The following is a 12,308-nucleotide window of genomic DNA, read 5'->3' as shown; positions in this document are numbered from 1 at the left end:
TGAGCTGAGATTGCGCCACTGCACTCCAGCCTGGGTGACAGAGTGAGACTCTGTCTCAAAAAAAAAAAAAAAAAACCTAGGTTTTCATCAGTTTTCCTACTCAGAGTATGTCCTTACTACACAAAACTGTACTATGGCCTAAAACAATATAGATTCAAATTTCTAAGGAAAATCATCTCCAATTAAAATCAAACATAACTTCTCACTTCTATTTTGAACTCAAGAGATTATGTTATATTTTAAAGATCCCCTATAGGCCAGGCACGGTGGCTCACACCTGTAATCCCAGCACTTTGGGAGGCTGAGGCAGGTAGATCATCACCTGAGGTCACGAGTTTGAGACCAGCGCAGCCAACATGGCAAAATTCCGTCTCTACTAAAAATACAAAAATTAGCTGGGCAAGGTGGTGCGTACCTGTAATCCCAGTTACTCGGGAGGCTGAAGCAAGAGAATTGCTTGAACCCAGGAGGCGGAGGTTTCAGTGAGCCAAGACTGCGCCACTGCACTCCAGCCTGGGTGATGACTCCAGAAAAAAAAAAAAGAAGTTCCCCTATAGATACGAGATTAGGGGTACATTTTTCCTTGATTTCCATAATGATTATTGCGAAAGCATAACAACATTAAACTTTTAAAAAATCCTCCCATTTGAGCAGGAGACAACTTTGGGAAATAACAGAAATATTCTATATCCTGATTCAGTGGTAGTCACACAAGTATACACATTTGTTAAAATTTATCCAAGAAATGCCTTAAATGGGTACATTTTATTGTATGTAAATTATATCTCAATAATGTTAGTATCTCTTAACATTCTCAGCTCCCATTACTTCTACCTCCTCTCTACCTCAGTGTCTCCTCATTCATTCATTCATGCATTCAATAAAAATTCTGAAGCAATGTGCTAGAAACTAGAGATACAGCTGTGAACAAGAAATAGTTCAGGCCTTCAAGAACTTCACTGCCTAGAAGGAAGGACACATAGTAAACAGATAATGTCGAGTATAGTCTGGGACATGCTATATACAACAGGAATATGGAAAGGGTGCTATAGGAACACATAAGAGGTGCTTTTTTTTTTTTTTTTTTTTTAAGACGGAGTCTTGCTCTGTAGCCCAGGCTGGAGTGCAGTGGTGTGATCTCAGCTCACTGCAAGCTCCGCCTCCCGGGTTCACGCGATTCTCCTGCCTCAGCCTCCCGAGTAGCTAGGACTACAGGCGCCCACCATCGCACCCAGCAAATTTTTTGTATTTTTAGTAGAGAAGGGCTTTCACCTTGTTAGCCAGGATGGTCTCGATCTCCCAAACTCGTGATCCACCCTCCTTGGCCTCCCAAAGTGCTGGGATTACCGGTGTGAGCCACTGTACCAGGCCAAGAGGTGCCTTTAACCTGGCTCTACCATTGCAAAAACTTGATGTGCCCCCATGTACTCAAATTCTAAAATTCCCCTTTCTGACCACAAAGTTCAGTCCTCCCAGTTATGTCAATCTCATGTCCTTTAATACCTCAATCCCACCAATTCCCTCCAGATTTCCTGTTTTGGCTTTTATTACCTCCCTGATCAGCCTGGACTCCAAGGTTAGCCACTGCCCTAACATACCCGCTCATTCCCTCTTTTTTCCATCTACAACCTCCATCCACCGATCACTACTAATCTTACTACAATAAATCATTAATGTTGATCCTCAGTTATTCATTCATTTAAAAAAAGTGTCTTCTGCCAGGCGTGGTGGCTCACGCCTGTAATCCCAGCACCTTGGGAGGCTGAGGCGGGTGGATCACCTGAAGTCAGGAGTTTGAGGCCAGCCTGACCAACACAGAGAAACCTCGTCTCTACTAAAAATACGAAAATTAGCCAGGCATGGTGGTGCGTGCCTGTAATCCCAGCTACTCAGGAGGCTAAGGCAGAAGAATCGCTTGAACCTAGGAGACAGAGGTTTCAGCGAGCCGAGAACATGCCATTGCACTCCAGTCTGGGCAACAAGAGTGAAACTTCATTTCAAAGAAAAAAAAAGTGTCTTCTCTATCAATCATGTACCAAGATACATCAGTGTGGCCGGGCACGGTGGCTCACACCTGTAATCAATCCCAGCACTTTGGGAGGCTGAGGCAGGCGGACCATGAGGTCAAGAGATCGAGACCATCCTGGCCAACATGGTGAAACCTCGTCTCTACTAAAAATACAAAAATAGCTGGGCATGGTGGCATGCACCTGTAGTCCCAGCTACTCAGGAGGCTGAGGCAGGAGAATCGCTTGAACCCGGGAGGCAGAGGTTGCAGTGAGCCGAGATCACACCACTGCACTCCAGCCTAGGGACAGAGCAAGACTCTGTCTCAAAAAAAAAAAAGATGCATCAATGAACAAGTCACACATGATCCTTCCCTTCATGGAACTTACCTCTCCCTCTGGAGGGAGAAACAGACATTTCACTAAGTAAATAAAGACAATACAGTAATTACAGATTGTAATTGCAAGGGGAGAAAAAAACAGGTTGCTTTGACAGAGAATAAGAAGAACCCATCTCTTAGACAGGGTATGTATTAAGAAAAAACAGAGGAAAAACACTCTAGGAAAAGCAAACAGCAAGCAAAGGCACAGACCCTAAAGCAAAATACAGTTTCGGCTTGTACTAATAGGCCAGGATCAGTGAGGAGAATGTAATAGGAAATGAGGTGGAGATGTAGGGGCTGGGTCAGGCAAAGTCTTGAAGGCTTGTAATGAGTTTAGACCTTATTCTAAGTATAATAGAAAGCCACTGAGGATTTAGATAGGAGACCGACATGATCTGATTTAATCTTTAAAAGATTATTCTGGTTGTTCTGTACAGAATGGACAGGAAGAGGGCAACAGTGGAAGCAAAGAGACCAGTTAAGAAGTCACTGCAGTAGCCAAGACAACAGACAGTGACTTGGACTACATGGGTGGAGACAGAATTATTTGTGTTCAAGAGCTATTATGGAGGTGTTGTCTACAGAGACAGGGATAACCAAACTCTTGATCTGCCTTTCTCCTTTCCTCTCCTAAAATCTGGTCTTTCCTCTCAATATATGACACAACCAAGGCCAGGCACAATGGCTCACACCTGTAATCCCAGCAGTTGGGGAGGCTGAGATGGGTGGATCACTTGAGGTCAGGAGTTCGAGACCAGTCTGGCCAATATGGTGAAACCCCACCTCTATTAAAAATACAAAAAAACTAGCTGGGTACGGTGGCTCACGCCTATAATCCCAGCAATTTCGGAGGCTGAGGTGGGCAGATTGCCTGAGGTCAGGAGTTCAAGACCAGCCTGGCCAACATGGTGAAACCCCTGTCTCTACTAAAAATACAAAAATTAACCAGGTATGGTGGCAGGCACCTGTAATCCCAGCTACTTGAAAGGCTGACGCAGGAGAATCTCTTGAACCCGGGATGTGGAGGTTTCAGTGAGCCGAGATCTCGCCACTGCACTCCAGCCTGGGCAACAGAGAGAGACCTTGGCTCAAAAAAAAGAAAAAAAGGCCAGGCATGTTGGTGCATGTCTGTAAATCCAGCTACTCAGGAGACTGAGGCAGGAGAATTGCTTGAACTTGGGACACAGAGGTTGCAGTGAGCCGAGATCATACCACTGGAAACAACACAACCTCTGCCATGAATGGCTAAACCAAAAACTGAGGATGCAGATGTCATCGTTCCTTCCCTTTTGCCTCATGCATAATCTATCAGCAAGTCTTTTTGCTTCTTCCATACTTCTAAAATCTCTTTTACATTCATCCTCTTCACTCTATCTCCAGGGATAACCCTTCCAGTGCAAGCTACCATCAACTATGGCTTGGGTTACAGCAGCAACTTCTTAATTGCTCCCACTGTTTGAAACACCAGACATCCAAGTGAAGATGTCAAGTAGGCAGTTGGATTTATGACTCTGGAGTTCAGAAGTGAGATGACACAGAGATATAAATTTGGGCACTGAATACATACAGATGGTATTTAAAGTCACAGAACTGGATGAAATCCCCTAGGTAGAGGATATAAACAGGCAATAGAACAATAGAAAAGAGCTGAGTATCATGCCAAGAGGTATCTTCTGAAATTGACTTAAGGAAGAAAATCTAGTTGAGGAAGACAGAAGGCAGAAGTTCTGGCAGACTACCTCACAACCCTCTTGATTCCCGATTTTTCTCAGTCCTCATTATCATAGACCCAATAAACCACCCTCTCCTCAAAACGATACCCCATGCCATCACACTACTCTCACCTCCTACCTGCTTGCCTATTCTGTTTCTACGTTCTTATCTCGTTCTTCCATTTTCTACCCATTTCAATCATTCCTGTTCTCTTTCTCTCTGTCTCTGTCTCAATCTCTCTTTTCTTGTGTGTGTGTGTCTATATACACACACATTTTCCTCCTCAAAGATTCTATCCAGGCTGGGCGTAATGGCTCACTCCTGTAATCCCACCACTTTGGGAGGCCAAGGCGGATGGATCACTTGAGGTCAGGAGTTCAAGACCAGCCTGGCCATATGGTAAAACCCTGTCTCTACTAAAAATACAAAAATCAGCTGGGTGTGGTGGCACACACCTGTAATTCCAGCTACTTGGGAGGTTGAGGCACAAGAATTGCTTGAACCTGGAAGGTGGAGGTTATAATAAGCCAAGATGGCACCACTGTACTCCAGCCTGGGTGATGGAGTAAGACTCTGTCTTAAATAAATAAAATAAAATAAAATAAAACCGTGTCTCTACAAAAAAATGCAAAAAATTAACTGGGCATGGTGGCACATGCCTATATTCCCAGTTACTCAGGAGACTGAGGTGGGAGGATCACCTGAGCCCGAGAGATTGAGGCTGCAGTGAGTTATGTTTGTGCCACTGCACTCCAGCCTGGGTGACAAAGCAAGACCCTATCTCAAAAAAAAAAGATGTTATCCATTCCCACAACCTCAACTGTAAATTTACTGATAACTTCCAAATACCTAGCTAAGTATTACTCAAAGTGTGGCCCATACACCACTATTACAGAATTAGCATGGCATGCTTGTGAAAATGCAGATTCTTGGACCTCACCTCAGACCCACAGTATCAGTTCCCCTGGTGATTCTTAAGCAATGGCTTTTATCAATGTCCACTAATTCATACATATTATTTTATTTGAATTGCATGTGAGATAATGTTAGGAATACTACAGCATTCATGCTTACTATCAGCAACATGAATGAAAAAGGATCTGCAGACTAAGAAGAAAATTTAAGGAAATCAGAGACTATAACCAGGGATTAGACTCTAATGGAAATTGTACAATTGCTTAAACCTCTATGAATGTCCCGTACTATTTATCTTTGTCTAAAGATAAACAATAAGGAGTAGGGGGGAACAACTGAGCTTGTATTGCTTAAGAGCAAAGTAGTAAACTGGGAAGCCAGTGTCACACTATGGCTAGAATAAAATTGAAAACAGTAGTATTTTTAAAAAGAGAAAAAGAGAAAGTGAGAAAGGTAGAATGATCTGTAGGGTCTTCAGTAGAGAGAGAGATGCAAGCCTTAAAAGGGGTTATAAAGCTTAACAGTCACAGGTCCTCATCTACTGACATTACTCTACCTTGAATTAAAATTATCTGGGCACTTATATTACCTGTGTCACCAGATTGTGAGTTCCCTGAGGCTATATTACACAATCTACCTACTACTTTGCAAAACCTAAAGCCCTGCCCAACAAAATCTAATAATATTTCCTGAGGTAAAGAGTTGCCACATAAATTCTAGCTCAATTCCTGTATCATCTCCAATTCCAAATTAGTGGCGGCCAGAATGATGGGGTTTTACTGTATCATTTGGAAAAAATTAATGTATCAAAGCTTTAAATATTAGTCTTCAGATACAAAATTCTAACAATCCTTCTGACCACAGCACAGTTTCCCCACTCCTTCTAACAAGCAAAACTCACAAACTACCATTAAAATGTTTCAGCTGCTTTTATATTTGTCCTACCTCCTCATTCCTTATCATCGCAAATAAGATGCTTTCTCCTTCACTACCAGTAGTGAAGTGAATTTGAACTGCTATTTGGGGTGGAGGAAAACAGCAAGCACTGACATAGTCAGAAGCCAAAGCCTTTTCCAACTCCCTCCCTACCTGGTTCCTACCTCCTAGCCAGTCTCTTCAGTCCCTGAAGTAGCTCCCTCTGTTTTTGCATAAAACAATGTTCAATTGTATGCAGGGTTAAAAAACAAACAAACAAAAAAACCTTCAAGAATGCTTTTAATCTGTAATCCCAGCACTTTGGGAGGCAGGGGCAGGTGGACCACCTGAGGTCAGGAGTTCAAGATTAGCCTGGCCAATATGGTGAAACCCTGTCTCTACTAAAAACACCAAAAAAAAAAAAAAAAAAAAAAATTAGCCAGGCATGGTGGCAGGCGCCTGTAATCCCAGCTACTCAGGAGGCTGAGGCAGGAGAATTCCTGAACCTGGGAGGCAGAGGCTGCAGGGAGGCAGAGGCTGCAGCGAGCCGAGATTGTGCCACTGCACTCCAGCCTGAACGACAGAGTGAGACTCTGTCTCAAAAAATAAAATAAAATAAAATAAATAAAATAAAACAAAATAAAGCTTTTATTAAATTACAAACCAAAGAAACTTCAGAAAAAATGGTGTATATCCCAAATCTCTAAATGCTGCTATTTGGGAAGACAAAACTAATAAAACATTATGCAGCGACAGATACTTGAGTATTTTCTGCGTATCTCCCCACTAGATACCCTGGGCATCCAGAACATTCCCTAACATTGCTCTCTACTCTTATCTTCCACCGTCAGCTTTCTCCCTGTAGCTAGTGACTCAAATTTGTTCAATATCTCTGCCTTCCCATTCTTTCAAAATGCAAGAGCAAAGTATAGATTCCAACATTAATTAATGGTATTGCTCTGGCTTGAAATGTTTGGGAGTTCTTTCTTCAGCTTTAAAAAGTAGCGACAGATGATGGGCTTCTCCACTGAGGGTTAGGCCTGGGGTTCTCAAGATGCTACATCGAAGGCCAATTACTACACCTCACATCTAGACATGACAGTGGCAGCACTCTCTACCATTATCAGGTCCCGGCCAGCAGGCTATGCAATACAATACCAGGTGCTGCATTCCCATCATCAAGAGTAAAGGGTTAGTTCTGATTCTATACGAAAATGGCTCTTGCTCCAACCCCGCCTCGGCCCCCACATCAAACCGTCTAATAACATCACCGGTTCTTTCTACTTCAGAATAGAGACATGCATGCTTGAGATCATCAGGAATAATACATAACAAAGTCATTATATTCCGTACACTTGGCTGGCAGAAATGTGGGTTGCGACTAACTTTTTATTCAGTGGCTTCCTTCCAGATCAATCCAGATAACTCCCCCTCCCCAGAGCCGCCATAAGGGGTGAAGCCCCACATCCTCCTAAGCGCAGTAGGGAGGGACTGGGGGGAGGACAAAAGAGACTTGCCTATAGGGACTTACACATGCCAGACGCTGAGGGGTCTGGGGTAACTCCGCGCTGATTTCCATCCTCTCCGCACCTCCAGCTTCCTCGTCCGCCATCTTGAGGGAAACTGACTCCTGCAGTTGCCGACCCCCGGCCAGAGGCAAGCGGAAACCTGTGGCCGGTCAGAGACACAGGGACGACACTTTTACGACGGCCCCTGAAGTCGGGTTTGACGCAGAATTGAGGAGCGGCTTCCGGCCCGCTTCCCGGAAGCAAGCGTCACGACGTGAAGGGACTGGAGAATTTTTTTTTTTCCCCTGTAATTTATTAGGCGTAGCGCTTGGTAGCTGAGTGGTTGTATATCTGGATTTGGTGCTGGGAACTGTTGCATCTACGAGGTTAAAAACAAAAAACAAAAAACAAAAAGCCAAAGTTAGCGTCCATTACGAAAGGAAGAAAACTCGTCAGGGGCTAAAGCAAGAACCTGTCCTAGCTGGCCGGTTGTTGGCCTGAGGGTGTTTTGTATCCCAGCCTCCCTGCAGTAGTTCCCCAGAGCCTATAAAATGAAAAAGTACTCACACATCTTCCATTTTTAGGGTTCTACCCCGTGGGCACTTGCACATGTGTACAAAAAAGCTGGGGATCCAGCTTTATTGGGGAGCACGGGGGGGGAATAATTTGGAAACCTAGTCATTCATCGATAGATGAAAGACAAGATAGACTATGGTACATTCGCATTTTGAAATACTGTGCAGCTCTTGAGCAAGATAAATCTGCGTGAAAAGATCAAGATAAATTAAGTGAGAGGGAAAAAAGCCACGTTGCCGCAAACTATGTATTTGCACACATGGGCATTTAAATCTGAAGGAGTAAGTCTGAAAGGGGAAAGGGCAAAGTAGTAACTCTGAGGGCCAGGATTCGGATTGGAGGAAGAAGGTGGTCAAGAGCTACTTTACCTTCATCAGTATTTTAAATTGTTTACAAAACAAATAATTTTAAAGTGTATATTTTTAACAAAGGGAAGAAAATAAAGCTCCAAACAATGTGAAAAGCAGAGGAGGCTTTCCAAATGCTGTGGTCCACCTTTATTAGTAGAACTTTCCTGCCTAAACAATGTTTCTGCTCAAATGAACTACCGTCTGGGTGCTAAAATACTGTTTTTCCAGCCTTTTTTGCCCAACAATCACAAAAAATACATTTTACATCTTATCACTGTACCTATACAAAAGTATATGGGTATATATAGAATATGTATATATACGCTGAAACTAAAGTTTTCTGAAACAATGCTTGCGATATGTCATATTTTCTATTCAACTGCAATATGTTTATGCATTTAAGCCAAAATACTGGTTGTAGTTATTAAAGTGATATTATAATCCACAATAGATATTGTCCCACATTTTGATAAAAATTGCCCAAAAAGTTACCTTGTTCCTTCCTGTCTCTATGCCTTTACTCCTGGAGTTCTCTTGTGCTACCCCACTCTCTTCTCTTTTTCTTCTTTCATTCCTAGATAAATGAAATAGACTAGGAAGTTCAGAAATAGGTCGGGGGTGGTGGCTCACGCCTGTAATCTCAGTACTTTGAGAGGCCAAGGTGAGTGGATCACCTGAGGTCAGGAGTTCGAGACCAGCCTGGACAACACAGTGAAACCCCATGTCTACTAAAAATACAAAAATTAGCTGGGTGTGGTGGCGGGTGTCTGTAATCCCGCTACTCAGGAGGCTGAGGCAGGAAAATTGCTTGAACCTGGAAGGTGGAGTTTGCAGTAAGCCAAGATGGTGCCACTGCTCTCCAGCTCTCCAGCCTGGGCTACAAGAGCAAGACTCCATCTCAAAAAAAAAGAAAAGAAAAGAAAAATAATAACAGCCACTTATTAACATCTTAATGTAATCAAAGCACTAGTATATTAATAGCACTAGCTATATATTAATAACAATCCTGTAGGTAGATGTTACTACTTCTATTTTACTGTCATGAGAAATTGAGAAAACTGAAGTTTAGAGAAGTTATAGAATTTGGTTAGGGACATGCAGCTTCCCAGTGACAGAGCAGACATTCAGCCAGCACAATGGCTCACCCCTGTAATGTTAGCACTTTGGGAGGCCAAGGCGGGAGGATTGCTTGAGCCCAGGAGTTTGAGATGGGCAACATAGCAAGACCCCTACCTCTACCAAATAATAATAAATAAATTCCAGTTCAAATGACTCGCAAGGCCCTGTTCTTAACCATTTCACTTTATTACTTTATACCAAATTCAAGCATTTTACACATGAAAGATACAGCATTTCAAGTTAGAAGGAAATTATGGACCGTTTGTTTGTTTATTTATTTATTTGTTTATTCAGATGAGTTTTGCTATTGTTGCCCAGGTTGGAGTACAGTGGCGTGATCTCAGCTCACCACAACCTCTGCCTCCCGGATTCAAGCAATTCCCCTGCTTCAGCCTCCCAAGTAGCTGGGATTACAGGCATACACCACCATGCCTGGCTAATTTTGTATTTTTAGTAGAGATGGGGTCTCTCCATGTTGGTCAGGCTGGTCTCGAACTCACAACCTTAGGTGATCTGCCTGCCTTGGCTTCCCAAAGTGCTGGGATTATAGGCGTGAGCCACCATGCCCAGCAGGACTGTTTATTAAGTGGTGCAAAAATAGATGATTATGTAGCAGTTCCTAAAAAAAAAAAAATAGACATAGAATTCCCATATGATGCAGCAATTCCACTTCTGGATATATATCCAAAAGAAGTGAAAGCAGGGACTTAAAGAGATGTTTGTATACCTGTGTTCATTGAAGCATTATTCAGTATAGTCAAATGGTGGCAGGAACCCAAGTGTCCATCAACAGATGAATGGATAAACAAAATATGGCATATACATGCAATGAAATATTATTCAGCCTTTAAAGGGAAGGAAAAGGTGACACATGCCACAACATGGATGAACCTTACAGATATTAGGCTATGTAAAAGAAGCCAGTCACAAAAAGACAAATGCTGTATGATTTGACTTATAATACATACCTAGAGTAGTCAAATTCATAGACACAGAAAGTAGAATGGTGGTTGCCAGGGTCTGAGAGGAGGAGAGAATAGAGTTTCATGGGTATGGAGTTTCATTTTGGAAAGATGAAAAAGTTTTGAAGATGTGTAGTGGTAATGGTTGCATAACAATATGAATATATCTAATGCTACTGAATGGTATACTTAAAAGTGGTTAAAATGATAAATTTTATGTATATTTTACCACAATAAAAAATTTTAAAGAGGCCGAGCCTGGTGGCTCATGCCTATAAGTAATGCCAGCACTTTGGGAGGTCAAGGCCAGTGGATCACTGGAGGTCAGGAGTTCGAAACCAAGCTAACCAACATGGTGAAACCCTGTCGCTACTAAAAATACAAAAATTAGTCAGGCATGGTGGTGCATGCCTGTAAATCCAGTTACTCAGGAGGCTGAGGTAGGAGAATCGCTTGAACCCGGGAGGCAGAGGTGGCAGTAAGCCGAGATCGCACCACTGCACTCGCCTGGGTGACAGTGTGAGACTCCATCTAAAAATAAATAAATAATAAGTAACTATCTGGGAAAAGATGGTCAGATCCTTACCTCAAATCATATCTCAAAATAATTTTTTTTTTTTTGAGATGGAGTGTCGCTCTGTTGCCCAGGCTGGAGTGCAATGGTGAGATCCCAGCTCACCACAACCTCCACCTCCTGGGTTCAAGTGATTCTCCTGCCTCAGCCTCCTGAGTATCTGGATTACAGATGCATGCCACCACGCCCGGCTAATATTTGTATTTTTTAGTAGAGACGGGGTTTCACCATGATAGCCAGGATGGTCTCGATCTCTTGACCTCGTGATCCGACTGCCTTGGCCTCCCAAAGTGCTGTGATTACATGCATGAGCCACCACACCCAGCCCTCAAAATAATTCTTAATACATTAAAGAGTTAACTGCTAAAAAGAGTAAATAAGTAAAAATTATTATTTTTTTTTGGAGACAGGGTCTTGCTTTGTTACTCAGGCTGAAGTGCAGTGGCATGCTCTTGCCTTATTTCAGCCTCTACCTCCAGGACTCAAGCGATCCTCCCACCTCAACCTCCCAAGCAGCTGAGACCAGAGGCATGCACCACCATGTCTGGCTAATTTTTGTATTTTTTGTAGAGACAGGGTTTCTCCATGTTGCCCAAGCTGATCTCAAACTCTTAGACTCAAGTGATCCACCCACCTTTGCCTCCCAAAGTGCTAGAATTACAGGCATGACCCACTGAGCCCTGACAAAAGTAAACATTTTTTTAATATTGGGGTGGAGAAGTCTTTTTTAAGCATGTTGCTAAAGGCAAAAAATATAAATATAAAAAGACTAATATGTAATTGTATTAAAATTAAAAACATAAAAATAAATGACATAAAATTTAAAGGTTAAAAAAAACTGGGAAGAAATATCTACAGTAGACATGGCAGATCAAAGGATAAAATCCCAAAGAGGCCAGGCACCATGGCACATGCTCAGAATCCCAGCACTTTGGGAGGCTGAGGAGGGTGAATCACTTGAGCCCAGGAGTTCCAGACCAGCCTGGGCAACATGGCAAAAACCTGTCTCTGCAAAAAATAGAAAAATTAGCTGGGCTTGGTGGCATGTGCCTCTAGTCCCAGCTACTCAAGAGGCTGAGATGGGAGGATAACTGGCGCCCAGAAGGCAGAGGTTACAATGAGCCAAGATCAAGCCACTGCCAGCCTCAGCAAGAAAGTGAGACCCCGTCTCAAAAAAAAAAAAAAAAAAAAGAGCTAGATGACTATTCAAAAAGAAAAACGGATGAAAGACATAAATGTGCAACTTACCAATTTCTATTAATTTATGAAAAAGACCTAACTAGTAAG

General features: G+C 42.6%; 1 protein-coding gene across 1 annotated transcript in view; it reads right to left on the bottom strand.

The window, feature by feature from the left end:
• Positions 1 to 7,635, bottom strand: part of UBR1 (ubiquitin protein ligase E3 component n-recognin 1) — a 160,279-nt gene extending 152,644 nt beyond the window's left edge. Inside the window, exon 1 of the mRNA XM_011989223.1 lies at positions 7,464 to 7,635. Coding sequence (XP_011844613.1) covers positions 7,464 to 7,544 — 81 coding nt within the window. The 5' untranslated portion in view covers positions 7,545 to 7,635. The remainder of the gene's footprint in view (positions 1 to 7,463) is intronic.
• Positions 7,636 to 12,308: the final 4,673 nt, after the last annotated feature.

This window comes from Mandrillus leucophaeus, unplaced genomic scaffold (genome assembly GCF_000951045.1).
Source record: "Mandrillus leucophaeus isolate KB7577 unplaced genomic scaffold, Mleu.le_1.0 Scaffold35, whole genome shotgun sequence".
NCBI classification, from domain to species: Eukaryota; Metazoa; Chordata; class Mammalia; order Primates; family Cercopithecidae; genus Mandrillus; species Mandrillus leucophaeus.
The sequence above is the reverse complement of the archived record's forward strand: the minus strand, read 5'-3'. Positions and strand labels throughout refer to the sequence as shown.